This window comes from Propithecus coquereli, unplaced genomic scaffold, assembly GCF_000956105.1.
Source record: "Propithecus coquereli isolate 6110/MARCELLA unplaced genomic scaffold, Pcoq_1.0 Scaffold678, whole genome shotgun sequence".
NCBI classification, from domain to species: domain Eukaryota; kingdom Metazoa; phylum Chordata; class Mammalia; order Primates; family Indriidae; genus Propithecus; species Propithecus coquereli.
Window position 1 is genome coordinate 423,093 of NW_012152818.1, and position 15,023 is coordinate 438,115.

The 15,023-nt window shown below is 40.2% G+C and overlaps 1 protein-coding gene across 1 annotated transcript in view; it reads right to left on the bottom strand.

Annotated features, from left to right (window-relative positions):
* SIAE (sialic acid acetylesterase) overlaps positions 1–15,023 on the bottom strand; it is a 34,425-nt gene that overhangs the window by 18,055 nt on the left and 1,347 nt on the right. Inside the window, exons 2-3 of the mRNA XM_012660765.1 lie at positions 12,143–12,304; positions 4,756–4,931 (exon numbers count right to left, since the gene is read on the bottom strand). Of these exons, the coding sequence (XP_012516219.1) occupies positions 4,756–4,931; positions 12,143–12,304 (338 nt within the window). The remainder of the gene's footprint in view (positions 1–4,755; positions 4,932–12,142; positions 12,305–15,023) is intronic.

Consider the following 15,023-nt stretch of genomic DNA (forward strand, 5'->3'; position numbering starts at 1 on the left):
AGTCATCCCTCCACATCTGCAAGGGATTGGTTGCAGGACCCCCCTTCCCCTAGGACACCAAAACCTGAGGATGCTCAAAAGTCCCTTGTATATAAACTGATATATTTACATATAACCTACAAATATCCTCCTATACACTTCAAATCATCTCTAGATTATTTATAATACCTAACACAATGTAAATACTATGCAAATAGTTGTAATACAGGTTGAGCATCCCATATCCGAAAATCCAAAATCCAAAATCCAAAATGCTTCAAAATCCAAAACTTTTTGAGTGCAGACACAACACCAAAAGTGGAAAATTCCACACATAATTACTCAACACAAATTTTGTTTCATGCACAAAATTATTAATAAAAAGATTATATTAAATTGCCTTTAGGCTATGAGCATAAGGTATATGTGAAACATAAATGAATTTATTGTTTTAGACTTGAGTCCCATCACCAAGATATTTCATCATGTATGTGCAAATATTCCAAAGTTCAAAAAATCCAGAATCCAGAACACTTCTGTCCTAAGCATTTCGGATAAGGGATACTAAACCTGTACTTTATTTTTTTATTTGCATTTTTTAATTGTTGTACTGGTTTTTTTATTCTATTTTTTTTTCTGAATATTTTTGATTCATGGGTGTTTGACTCTGCAGATGTGGAACTCACGGATACAGAAGGCCAACTGTATTCTCATCTTGGTTCTGGTAAGTCACCAAAGAAAAGCATGGGAGTCATGGCGATTTGAAAGGTGGGGTTCAGGGTAACAGCTCAGAACAGTACCAAAGAAGTAAACAAAGAAAAGGGTCCAACCAAAGACAAATCACGTTTTCCCAAATCGCTTTGTGGAACCTCATCAGTTGCCAAGAGTAGACAGCAGTGGCTTAGGGTTTTCCTGGATAAGGATGTGTGTGCTATACTGAGTAATTTCTTTGTTAGTCCTAATAAGCATCATTCTTCTGTGAGTTTATGCACATGTGCTACTTCCTCTAATCCTGATATTTTTAGTTATATTTTTCTTTTATTTTAAAAAGACTGTATCAGAAATATCTTGTTTTGCTTTATTTGTGGGCGTGTTTTTTCTTGAGTCCTGTCTATCCCCTTGGACCAGTCCAGCTTCTCCCAAAACAAAGGGCTAAGAGGAGCATCAGGAAGCCCAGTTACCTTTCGCCTCAGGGAGCAAGAGCTCCAGCTGAGTCGGGGCAGCCACAGCAAGGGGGACAGGAGGCCAGATACTTTCCATTGGCTGCGAGCCACGGAGTGCGCAGCTGGCTCCCTTTCCCTCCCACCACCGCAGAGAATACAGCTGGCCCTCCAGCCACAGTGTAAGAGAAATGACAGAGCAGCCAGGGTGCCCCCACAGAGCATTTCACTGAAATATGCGGTCCCTGGAATCGCTTTCTGACATGCTACTGAGTCTGCCGCAGGCCAGTAAGATGGCCAGATGCAAATGAAATGGCTCCTTTGGTCACAGTGGGAGCCACAGCCTGAAAGGCTCCCTGGGTAGCAGCAGTTCTAGCCTGTCAGGGTTACTGGTCTTCCCGTTACCAGGCCAGAGATTATACATGGTCTCAGGAAAATTCCATAGGTAATCCACACCTGTTCGTTCAGGATCTTAAGTTACATGTAAAGTAAACACTGAAGAGTAAGAACAGGCTGATGCACTCGCAGCATATTCTGGCAGGGAAATTATTTTTCAGCAGCAAGTACCTGTAAAAAGTCACCTCCCTTGAAATTCAGTTCTGCACTAAGCACTAAGGATGGTATGTTGCTTCCATGGAAACAGTGGATGAAACTGCTTTCATTCTCTCCACCCACACTGGCTTCCGCACTGACTGGGAACTCAAGTGCCTTGTCGCAGTGAGACGCCAGCTTGGCGAGGCAGTATGGGAGAACATGCTACTTGTCTTTTAGACCCGTTGCTAACACTGTAGAGTACTGCGAGGCCAATAGAGTCAGGGTGGTTGGCATTCTCTTATATTGTTACCAGCACATGGAACTGGATCCAAAACACTGGCTGGAAAACTTCCATTTTCAAACTCACATTTGTGTATTATTTCAAGCCAAAACTTGAAAGCCACAGAAAGTGTTAACAAAAATGGGGGTGGGGACAATTCCTGCTGTACCTGACAATGTAATGACAATTACTTCTGAAATTGGTATCCTTTCCCGGTATCACTAGGCCTTTTTGATGGAAGCATTTCCTCGGGGATATTGGCAGCAAATTTAGGAATAAAGAGATTTCAGGAAGATTTTCATTTAAATGACACTTGGTTTCCCTGCTGATGAAAGGGGAAGCCTTACTCCATCTGCTGAGATCAGATTTCATCTCATCAAACACCTCAGTGTAATTATTTTTCTACCAAGTATTTAAATGAGGATGTAAATGAATACCAAGGTATTTGAAGTCATTAATGCTGCTGAGGCTGAGAGAGAGCACCGCTGCCTCCCTAGGGACCCAACCATTCACCATCAAAGCAGCTGCTCACCGCTGTTCATTTTGTAACCTTTATACCACATTCTTGAATTAATGAAGACACGTCAAGAATCTATTTCCTCAGAGAATCCTGGCACGGGGTCTGTGGGGTGGGGGGCAAGGCATGTGTGTGAGCGTGTCTGTGTGCACACACACATGCACAAGGACACAGAAAAACTATTTACTTAAAAGAATTTGGAGATTCTGTAAGTTATTTTACCTTCCACTATGGTGGAAGCAGTTCTAAAGTTGAGGTACTAACTATAAAAAGCCAGCTATCATCTCCTGTGAATCTTTGATTGTAATGTGGTACCAGCCCTTCTCTTCTGGATCTTAATTTCTCTACTTGTAAAGTAGGCATCTGGGGAGGCTCAAGATACTGAAAAATGGGTTTGTTTCCTCACTGACACTGGCCATCTTTTTCTGGGCCTAACTAGAAATATCCAAGTCTTAAGACCTACCCTGACTTGGGAGGCGACAGATGAACATTTTAGACTTTTCTCCATTTATAAACATCTCACTCAGTGTTATAAATAACACTCAATTTTAAAATTCTACTTTACCCTAACAACAAGATGGGCATACAATCTGCCATTTCCTTCATTTGAATGTGAAGAGTGGTAGCTTATAGTGGAAATCTTACCTCCTCAGAAAAGTCACATGGAAGGAGAGGAGAAAGAAACAGACACTGCGTGTGTGTGTGCGTGTGCGTGTGTGTGTGTGTGTGTGTGGTGTGTTGCGAGTCTGAGAAAAGAAGCAAAAGGAATAAAAGGGAAGCCATGTAGAGCATCTTTTTGATCAAAAAATAAGATTCTATAGACTGTTAAGAGACTAGAAAACTTGGCTTTTGGTTCTGTCAGCACCTCAAATGCTCTCTTACAAGCTAAGTGCATGATTTAAAACAAAAAAAATTAAAAATTAACACATGGATGTTTCAGATGGAATCTTTTTTCTATTCCTCTGTATCTCAGAGTTTGCAGCCCTAGCTTAATACTGAAGATGCTTAAGAGTAAATTCTCAGCAGAAAAAATGTATTTACTCCTAACAATCAAAATCTGACTTAACTTGACAGAAAATGGGATGGGATCCCCTGGCACAGATGGCTATTGAGTAAGTGACTACACAGATACAAACAGATCTGGTCCATGCCTTTCTGTGTAAACAGGGAACTACAATGAAAGCATTAAGTACTGTTTTCCAGCCTGAGCAAGAATGAGACCTGTCTCTACAAAAAATAGAAAAAACTTAGCCAGGCGTGGTGGCGCACTCCTGTGGTCCTAGCTACTCGGGAGGCTGAGGCAGGAGGATTGCTTGAGCCCAGGAGTTTGAGGTTGCAGTGAGATATGATTGCACCACTGCACTCTATCCCGGGTGACAGAGTGAGACCCTGTCTCAAAAATTTATGTATAAAAAAAAGAAAAGTACTGTTTTCCTTAATGAGTTAACAGCAATTCCACTTCTATACAAAACCACGCTTTCTATCAAGAGATAAAACTTCAATTTTGCTCCCACTCACTTATGCTTAAAGAAAGTCAAGCCAAAGTTCAGTTTAATAAACATTTCAATTCAAAAAGCTTCCATATATTTAAGTAAGGCAGAAAGTAAGAGTAAATAAAATATTAATTAGGAAGACTTAAATACAATAATTTAGACTGTGAATCAGAAAACTAATGATGAAATGAAATAGATATGTCCAAAGTAAGATCATTTTAGTAGCATTATTTAGTAATAGGTTTAAAAGAGGAAAAAAGTAAAAAAGCTATAAGGAATAAAAGCTATTGAGGCAAAACAAGAAATCAAAAAGCATGTAAAAGGACTCAATTTTACGAATTTTTCAAAAAGAAAAATGAATTGAGACCATGGTCTAGTTACAGAGATTATTAAATCTCAAATGCAAATATTTCTCAAAGATGAAGAAGTGAATAATAAAAAAAAAAGGCAAGAAAATAAAAATCAACTTGAGAATAAACCCAGTTTTGGAGAAAGTGCTAGGCGAAACAGTAATCTTTCCAAGTTACTAACCTATTAAAGGAAATAAATCAAAGTATATAAAAGATATTAGTGCCAATCAATAACTACTGATTCAATCAATAACTTACCTCTTAAGGTTGTTAAATCAAATTCATTAATACATTCAAAGCACTGAGAACAGATCTTGGCACATGGTAAGTACTCAATCAATAGAAACAGCCCTCCTCCTCATTACTGCCTCCCTTCTCCTCTTCCTTTTTCTTCTTCATCACCATCAACATTGTTTATTATTTCTGAGGCTTTGAAAATTACCTGTAAAACAGTCATCTGCATGTTACTCTGCCCACTACAGAGCCAGACATCTCCAAATAAGACATCATGAACTCTCAGGGTGAAGTTCGTTCTCCCCAAAGTCTGTTGTGCCATCACTTCGAAAGGTCCACCAGGCTTCATAGGATCTAGCACCACCATCCAGGTATCAGAGTGTGCTGAAATAATAACAAGGCTCCAAGGAATTAATCAATTAATTAAAATGAAATTAGAGCCCAATCATACTCATTTGTGGTGATTCCCACCCTCTGTAATACTGAATTCAAGGCTGTGAAGATTGGCCAGATATCAGAGAAGGGGATAGAACTACAAGAGCAGCAACATTTTTATCCTTAATCTGTACCAATCCATCCTTACTTTTAACTGAAGCATTTACAAAAAAAAATTTTAAAAGTTACCCAGCTTTAATCCTAAATAAAGACAGGCAAAAATACACACAGATTAAAATTCAAGGGAATTTAATAAAAAACATAAAATAGAAATTTGTGTTATATCATCCAACTGTCGATATTAACACAGTCTAATCCAATCAAATGTGAGCACAGGTTAGAGAACAGTTTTTATAATCTGAAACTTCCCTTTACTTGGCAGTATCGCCCTTGTCATCAATCCCCACCTCCTCTCATGTTTCTAACAAGGATTGATACTTCCAGTGGTCTGGGTTCTCCCAACAACAAAAGAGGTGAGTGGAGAAATTTACACATAAAAGAGGAATGGGGGGGATATAAATTAATCTCTTTGTGAAGAAGATAGTCTGATTTGCCCAATTAATTATTTTCAAAGAGTTATTTACAAGCCTTAAGGTTGTTGGACTCAGGGAGATGAGAAGCTACCCAAGACCCCATTTTGGAAATACTGAATCATCCTTAGGAACCAGCCCTAGCACCCTCCCACCTCACCACTCACCAGACCACCCCTGCCAATGTCACGCTCAGAAACTTAGGGAAAATACCTTCAAAATGACAAAATTATGCCTAGGCGAACCAAATAACATGAACAAAGTTGACAAAACAAGAGTGGGGAAAAAAGAAGAAATAGAGAAATGGATATTTTAAAAATAAATATTCTTGGCATTATGCCAAAGAATACGAACTAATTTATAATTTTTATCCATCAGGTCAATGTAAATTCAGAGAGAAAAAATGGCAAGAACTGGAAATGGAACATCCCAAAGTTATTATACTCAATCTTTGAGACATAATAATTATAAAAATACCACCCAAGTGCCTACCATATGCTAGACATTGGGCAAAGTTCTTTCTATTCAGCAAGAGATAAGCAGAAGCATGAGATGTCCACATACATGACAGGTGATTAGTAAAAACTCAAATCATAAAGGATTTCTCAGCGTCCTGGAGGAAATGTCCAAAAACCCCTAGGCATCAGTGAAAGGGCATATGTTTGCTCCTCTCAAAAGCAAGACCAATTGTGCTTGCTACTCCCATCCCTAAGAGGTTAATTAAGCCAGACCAAATGTTCGATATTGTTTTTATACCACCAATAGCAAGACATCAACATATTAAATGTATAATTCACCTAAACCAGAAAAATCATTGTTTTGGAAACAGTGGGCAGCTAGTACAGATTGTGTGGCACAGGTGTGATGTGCTCCATATGGCTCACACTTCTGAGCAGGCAGACACTCCAATCTGTCCCAACTATAGGCTTGCCAAGGTCTTTCCAGGCTTCCTGCACTGACATATCTTACCGGAGCTCGGTCCTTCTGCCACCAACATTACTCACTTATGATGATAAGGTCAACCCCCAGAAAAGCTAGGACAGGACTATTTCTTAGCCTTCTCATGGCACAGTTTATTCCCACTCACTGCTGTTATTCAGGTCCTTACACTTAGTCTCAATCCAACATGGCTGGTGAAGAAAACTACCTTCACCAGACCTTCTGAGGAATTTTGCTACCCAGTCATAAAAAACAGTGAATGAGGGTGAGGGGCAAACTATTTGGGCAAAACATGGCAATACCATCCTCCTACAGCCAGAGGTTGAGCTCCCTCTAGCACCTAAAGCCTGAAGAGAGCTAGACATCAAGACCTCGATTTTATTCCCAAGAACTGCCCTCTCAGAGAAATCTCAACTTCTTCAAAGACCTTGAAGAACTAACTACTTCTGTGCTGGTCCTCAAATTCTTTTAGTTTCTACCTTTTTTCCTCTCCCACTTGATAAAAGAAAAATAAACTGTGACATAATAATGAGTGTTAAGAAAAGTTAACTTCCAGGTAAGGTAGGGGAAAGCTGATTGCACTACAGAGAGGTTACTAACAGTCAAACTCAAAGACAGCTCATTTAAAACAAAAGGGATTTACTCCTACGTAAGTATATACAAAGAAGAACAGCGTCTGCGAAGACTTCTTAGAGCAAAGGCAACGGTGGGATTATAAAAGCAAAAGCCACCATGTTCCACAAGGACAATTAATCCTTGGCTTGTCTGTTCAGGATTGGTTGGTTGAAGTGGAGCTCACCACTGGCCAATGAAGTCCAGCAAAGAGATTTTAGAAACTGTTTTAACCCATCACATCCATTTGCTTGAGTCCAAACAATAAATTTGAGCCACTGACCCAGAGAGTTCACCATCACTGGATGCCAGTTCACCATCCAGCTGGTTTTCTGCTGATCCTGAGGCTTTCTGAGTGACACCTGCTCTGGTTCCCCCTGGGCCCTAACCACTTCCTATCTTATAATCTCTTTTACTGGTCCAGCCAGGATCAGGTTTTGGGCATTCTCATTTTCAGTGCATTCAAATCTCTAACTTCCTCATGTTCTTTCTTCTACTACCTAGGAAGATTAATTTCCTTCCTTCATCATACAGCTACTTAAAGTGCTTACCGTGTGCCAGGCACTCCATCAAGTAAATGACAGAAAACCCCATCCCTGGGTTACACCGACAACAAAGCCGTGCAAATTGGGGCTTTACATTTTCATGTTTACATTTCTAGAGGCCTATTTCTTATTGTCACTCCTCTTCATATTCCAGCCAAGGGCATAAGTAAAGAACTCTCTATCTCTATTTCCTCTTCATCTCCCCAATTAACTCCCACCTCACAATGGGAAGAACAAAACAAACTATCAAAGGGGAAAAAAATGAAAATAATTTATCTAGAGACATAATTAGTCATAGTGCTTTCTTGCTTTTTCTTCTTGCTATTCACATCAGATGTTAATTATTTTGCACGTTATCGTGCCAAAATCTCAGATGCCAAGAAGAGAAAAAGGAAAATTATTCGTGACCTTTCCCTTCCCAAGAGTAAAAAACGAAAGCTGAAAGAAGCAGCCTGTTCATTTCTTCCCCACAAATGCTGGCTCCGTATCAGCTACAAAGTGGTTCAGTGGTTTGTAGAAGTGGCCTGGAGATAAAGAAGGCCTGACTGCCTAAACTGCTCCTTCCTGACCTACATTTATTCTGTAGTCTAACGTTCATCTCCGCCACCAAATATGAATGCAAGGGAAAAAAACAGCTTAAGTACTTTTCTTTCAATAAAACTGCTCAGACAAGTGACATAAACTATAGCATGCTATGGCAGATACATCCTAGGGTGACACCCCAAAGTCACACCATTGTTTAATCCCCTCCCCTCAAGTGCAAGCAAAATCTGTGATTTGCTCCCAACAAAATGGCAAAGGGGATGAGATGTCACTCTCATGAAAGGATTTTGCAGATGTGATTATAGTCTCTAATCAGTTGACTTTAAGTCAATAAAAAAGAAGATTGTCCTGGGTGGGCCTTCCTACTAAAGTGAGCCCTTTATAAGAGAGTCTAGTGGTCAGAGATCTAAAGAAGCAGAGATGCTGCCATGAATTCTATGCCTCAAGGAAATGAATTTTGCCAGCAACCTAAGGGAGCACGGAAGCAGGTAACGCCCTATTTGTGCCTCCAGATGAGAACACAGCCTGGCCTACGCTTTGACTTCGGCCTTGTGAGACCCTGAGCAGAGAACCCGGCTACCCCATAGCCAGACTTCAGACTACCGAAATTGTGAAACAGTAAAAGTATGCTGTTTTAAGCACCTAAGTTTGTGGTAATTTATTACATAGCATAGAAAACTAGTATGCATGCTGGCATCACAGACGGAAGTGAGGAGGGTTTTAGGATTTTTATATTTTTTTAAGTTAGAGAAAATGTATGTATTTACCTCAATCGTGATGACAAATACAAGCAGACACACTCTCATTTTCTCATCTACATATACACAGCCCCACCATTTATGTCAAAGTGGGAGGATATACCGTTTTTTTCCCCTGATTTTATTCCTTGTGTCTGAAGAAACCGTCACTCATCATTTGCTGACATGGTTTGAACTGATCCGGTACCTGACCATGGTCCCAATCATCTCTCAGGTTTTAATTTTACCAATGTTTAAGTGTCAGTCTGCTGGACAAAAACTTTTATGTTGTTAAATCCCACTTTGTTTCAGGTACCTGGGAGACACTTATAGGTAATAAGTTAAATATTACCAGAGGTAGACAAAGTGGCAAATTGAGGTAGTCCGGTTGAAAGTCTCAGAGTCCTTGTCAAAATCTAAAATAGAAATCCACCTTCCAACGTCCCCCGCAGTATCTCTTTTGAGAGAGATTTTCTTTTCTGCCCTGTGAAATTTCTTACATGTCTACCTCCTGGATTCCAGAGAACACTACATCTATTTTGCTTCATGGGCAGGACAGAGCAAGATGTCCACTGAAGCAGGTTTGCCGATCTCTATGAACTCAAATACCTTCCTTCTCTACTAAGCAAATGTGGGAAATATAGTAAATAGATCCACCACGCCCCACCACCACCAACAACATCAACCCCTTTTCCTGTGAAATTATCAACAGTCTATGAATCACTTGATTCCTTTAAGTTGCTGTTGGTCATTTTAATTCCAAATGATGCAGCACTTTGCAGTGAAGCAGCTGGAGTATTACTTGAGTCTAAACTACTAAATATGAAAGGACGGAATGAGAGAGTGAGTTCCTAAAGGTGGGCACTATGTGTATTCTTCTTTGTATTATTGTAGGGTTTCTGGCTCAGAGTGTTTTATGCAGAGTGAGCCCTTGATCAATGTTCATAAAATTGAACTCAAGATAAATGCGCAGGTTCACAATCACCATAAAGGAAAAGGGAGGCTCGTCTCCTAATTATTACCTTTTATTCCACCTACCTTCCTGCCACATGTCTGCCCACCTCAAATATTAGTTCTGAAACAGGAATGAAGGGGGAAAAACTCTAAAAATAATGCATAAGAACTTTTTTAAAAACTGAAATGCTATATAATATTGTATGTTTCCTGTATCTCTCTCCTCAGTACTAGGTAGTCTCTGACTCCTAAATATTTATCGATACTGTTAATTATTAGCACCAAGGAAATCCGATTCTTATTTTTAAACCATAGCAGTTCTTTGGATTTCTACCCCAATGTCATTCACTGATAGTGCCACTATTTGTACATGATGCTTCTCATTTCTGATATGGACACAGCACAAACAGAAAGCACTGCTGGTCCCTTGAATTCATCACTTCAATACATCCTGCAAGTCACTGACAGCCTTTCGATCCCACAGAGAACCATGTCTCAATCAACTTAAGCATCCCTTTTAGTTCTTTTTGTTTCATCAACAATATTCTTACCTTAAAAATCTTAAAATCCAAGAATTAGAAGCACTTACTTTGCACCTATGCCTGGCACATAGTATTTAAAAATGTTTGCTGAATGGAAGTGTATAATGAAGAAACTGTACCAAGGCCCGGATCATTCTGGATTAGATCATCAGTTCCATATACTGATAAAACTAGCCAGGCAATCCTTGTTTTCAGAAGCCAGTACAATTCCCACAAGCTGCCCTTCCACTATATATGCTAGGCATTGTTCAAACCACCAACTCGTGCATTAGTTCCATCCCTACCCCAGAGTAGCCTCCTCACCTGTCTCATTCTCACTCCCACAGCCCACAGCTGTACAGCTGCCTCTGAGACCCAGCCCCGAGCGTGACTTCCTGCACCCCATAACTTCTATCTTTGCCTCCTCCACACAGTCTTCTACATCTTTATGTCTTCTAGACAGAGACTCCTTTGTAAGGTCTCCCCGCTCATAAAAACTGCTAATTCTTGCCTTCTTGAATCCTCCCAGCCACTCTCTTGGGTCAAGCCCTCACCATTTACTCTCTGGATATCACAGCAGCCTGCTAGCAGGTTCTCCCACCTCTATCTTACTGATCTCCAGTCCATCTTCCACAGTGCTACCAGAGTGAGCTTTCTAAATACCAAACTGATGTTATTTTGCTATTTAAAATCTATCAGTCCAGAATAAAGTATACATTCCTTAGCAATGACAAACAAGCCTTCCTACCTTTCCAACCTACCTCCTGCCATCTGCCACCAGTCATGTACCCCGGACCACCAACCTTCCTGGCATTTCTCCAATGACCTAGACACACTCATGCTTCCCTGCCTTTGCCCAGACTATCCCCTCTACCTGGTCTGCCCTATTCACCTGTCAAGATGAGCCTTAGACTAAGTTAATTATCCCTCCTCCCTGCAAACCATTCCCACAGCACATGTCCTTCCTCACTGTGGCACTTATCACACCCAACTGTAATCGCATATTATTTTTCTGTCTCCTCGCCTCAGCTACAGCCTTCATTAAGGGAGAGGCCACATCTGCTTTTCTCAGTACCAGTACCTAGCACAGTAACTGGCACACAGTAGGCACTCGGTAGATATCTGAGTGACCGACTACACAATAATAAAGCAGTGACACTGATGACTGCTAAAAGTTAGTACTTACTGCATGCCAGGCACTGTTCCAAGTACTTTACAAGTGTTAATTCATTTAATCCTCACAATATTCCTGTAAGTATTCTGACTATCTCTATTTTACAAATAATGTGTGAAACAGAGATGTTAAATAACATGTCTAAGGCTACACAGCCATTAAGGGACAGAGTCAGGACCTGAATCCAGGCAGTGACTTGCAGAACCTAGTCTTAACCACCCCTCCATACAACCTCTCCTTTATATATGATTAAGCTCAAATGTCACCATCTGTGGCAGTCTGAGTCAGTCTGTTTCTCTTCTGTACACCATGACGCCCCATATACACCTTCATCATAGTATTCATCACACTGCGCTATATGACTTGGTGTCTATTCCCATTATTCCATGAGCTCCTTGAGAACAGGACTTTGACTCAGTCTTAATTTTCTTTGTGTCTTCGGTGCCCAGCACATGGTAAATAACTCAAATAATTCAGATGGATGGATGGATGGACAGATGGATGGATGGATAGCTAGCCTGAGCTGGAGCATAAGCATTCATTTTCAGATAATCCAGCAGGTGGCAGAAGAAGACAATAGCTGAACAGAGGATGGGCTGCCTTACCTTTCACACTGGTCACTTTCTTCATGATGGTTTCTTGACCTTGGCACAGGGTCACTGTCACTGTGGCGCCAGGTGTACCAAAGCCCCATATCACTGCCCCAGCAGGCTCCTTCTGCAGCACCATGTAATTATCGATGTATGAAGCAAAGCGAAAACCAATACCTAAAAAATTTAGCAAACACTGAGGGAAGCATCACGAGGGAGATTCTGCACCAACTGGATCGACTGAAGCAGCAAGGACCATACAGTCTTTAGACAAGAGAATTTGAATATGCTCAGTCCTTTTAATCTTCTACAACGCTATCTGATTCCTCTAATCAGGTGAGCAACATAACAAGAACAGTTTCCAACAATAAGAAAAACTCAAGGTACCCAGGGCAACCAATGTACCACAAGCCTCCTCTCCTCCCCTTCAGAGCTCTTGACCTTCCTTTGCTCTCAGGCTTGGCCCTAACATTGAGCTCTCTCCCCTTAAATCACTAAAATTCTCCTTTCATGCACCCCACAGATGGTGTTTTTGAGACAAAATAAATCACTTCCTTACCCTCCTTTCCATTACCACGCGCCCACTCCTAATGACTGGGAATAAAGCAGCATGCCTCTCTCCAACACAGCCTTCTCTAATCTCCCCCCCTCTTACTCTCCCCTCTATACACTACCAGTGTCGATTTCTTTTAAATAATTCCCCTTATTTTGGTTTTTTGACAACCCAGTGTACTGCATCAAAAACTCTAAATAAGCATGTATGAAAATCTGTGACTAGTCTGCTTCTTTCTCAGGTAAATTCAGATGAGTCAAAACGCAAAATTAAGGTGAGGATAGAAGGTCAACATGCCTGAACAAAAGTCTTCTGTCACAATTTTACCCTTTTCACAAACTAAATTATACAAAAAGAACATGAGGAAGCACACTTGAAACTGAATTCTATTCTAGAGTCACTAACAAGACTGAATAAGAACTCACTTTAACGAGATCATTCCTATTTTTAACATCCAGCCTATATGGAAGTATTTTTTAATAACAAACATCGATCCAAATTATCTCAGAGTTCCTCATCAAGACTTAACAAGGAAAAAATAAAACTTAAGTTATATCTCAATTTGTCTGAACAAAACAGACCAAAGACAACCCTAAAAGAAAATAATTAACAAAATTTTTAAAATTTTAAAGGGTTTTAAACAAAACTGATAGGCAGGAAAGAGAATCAGAATGAACAAGACTGACATTTTCCTCCCTGGAAGCTATAATTGATGATGGCCCTTAGGCTATACTTAACAGGGCAGTACTGCTAATAGAGTCTCCTACACAAGCTCCCTGACCTATTTATCCTGCTCTTAGAATAACAGCCCAGTCCCTAAAAATCCTCAGCTCTGTCTCATGAGCTAGTTTGATCAAGAAACCTACATGACAATCAAACATCACCCAGAAGGTCTACTGGGCTGGAGATGCACAGCTGCCATGAGCAAAATGCTCTAAGAAAAGACTACAACAACCCAGAATTCCATAAGCAGGTTGGGAGCCTGCTGGGGGGAAGGGGAAGACACATGTGTGGGAGGGCCTTGTCTTGGGTAGGTGCTTCATATGGAACAAAAAAAAAACGACTACCACAGGCATAAATAAGAGCTAAGCAGAGAAAGGGGAATGGAGTCACTAGCTGTAGCTTGCCTATTTGTGTGTGCAGCCAGTAGCCCACAGGCTGGGCAGGGGAAGCTTTTCAAGTCAGCCTATTTTCACCAACGTAAGCTTAGGGAACCTCACTGTGCAGACTGCACGCTGAGCAAAGAATTTTAGAGGTAGAAAGGATCTTCATAAGCATAGTATAAGCATGTTACTTACTGACCAAGAGGAATAATCACACTGCTGATCAAGAGACTGAGATCCAATTAAATTAAGAAATTTTTAAAAATAGCTTACATAGTCGTTAATTCAAAAATACCTACTTATTGATGCCTACTATGTGCCAGGTATTATTTTAAGCATTGGAGATATAACAATGAAAAAAAGGAGCAAAAAAATAAAAACAACAGCAAAATTCCTTGCCAGCAGGGAGCTTCCATCCTACTGGAATAGGCTCCGTGCTAAGCACACCCCAGGCGTTAAGCTTCTTTGGCCTCACCTCACACAGGTAGTTTATGACAGCGCTAGAAACCAAGTCCCATGATTCCCAAGTTCTCCTAACTTTCACTTTGCCACAGTTAGATTGTGGTGGTAAATCAAAGAAAAAATCATATTCCTTGCCCTTGTAAAGCTCAAATTCCAAGCTGACTAGACAGTGGAACATGACCAAGGAAGTGAGCAATGGACAAAAAAAGAGAAAGAGAGTGAGACTGGTAATTGTTTGGGCCAAATATAAGACACACACATTTAACATATGAATTTTTTCTTTAGGTCTTCAATTTTTTTCCTTCATTCAGGGGTTGGAGTAGAAAAATAAGAATTATTAGTGTTGTGGGGACAAGACCACCTTTAAAAGTAGACTAACAAAATCAGAACAGTGGTTACCTCTAGTAGAGAACTGGTTGGGGCACACTGGCAGTCTCAATAAAACTAGCAATGTTCTAGTTCTCGAGTTGGGTGTTCACTTTATTGTTTCATTGTTACATATTTTTCACATCTCCAATATTACATGATAAACATAGGCACAGAGGAATGATTTAAAGGAAGGATGTCAGGATGTGCAACCAAGTAACAAGGAAGGAAAATTTGAAGTACTAATGAATGAAAAATGTAGCCAATGTTAGTGAAGATGATGTAACCATATGAATCAAAGGAGGAGATAAAATACTGACACTAAAATAAACAGCCTTTAACAGAAAAACTAATAAAATACCTTCTCCCCACCTCATTTTTTTTTTTTTTTTTTTTTTTGAGACAGAGTCTC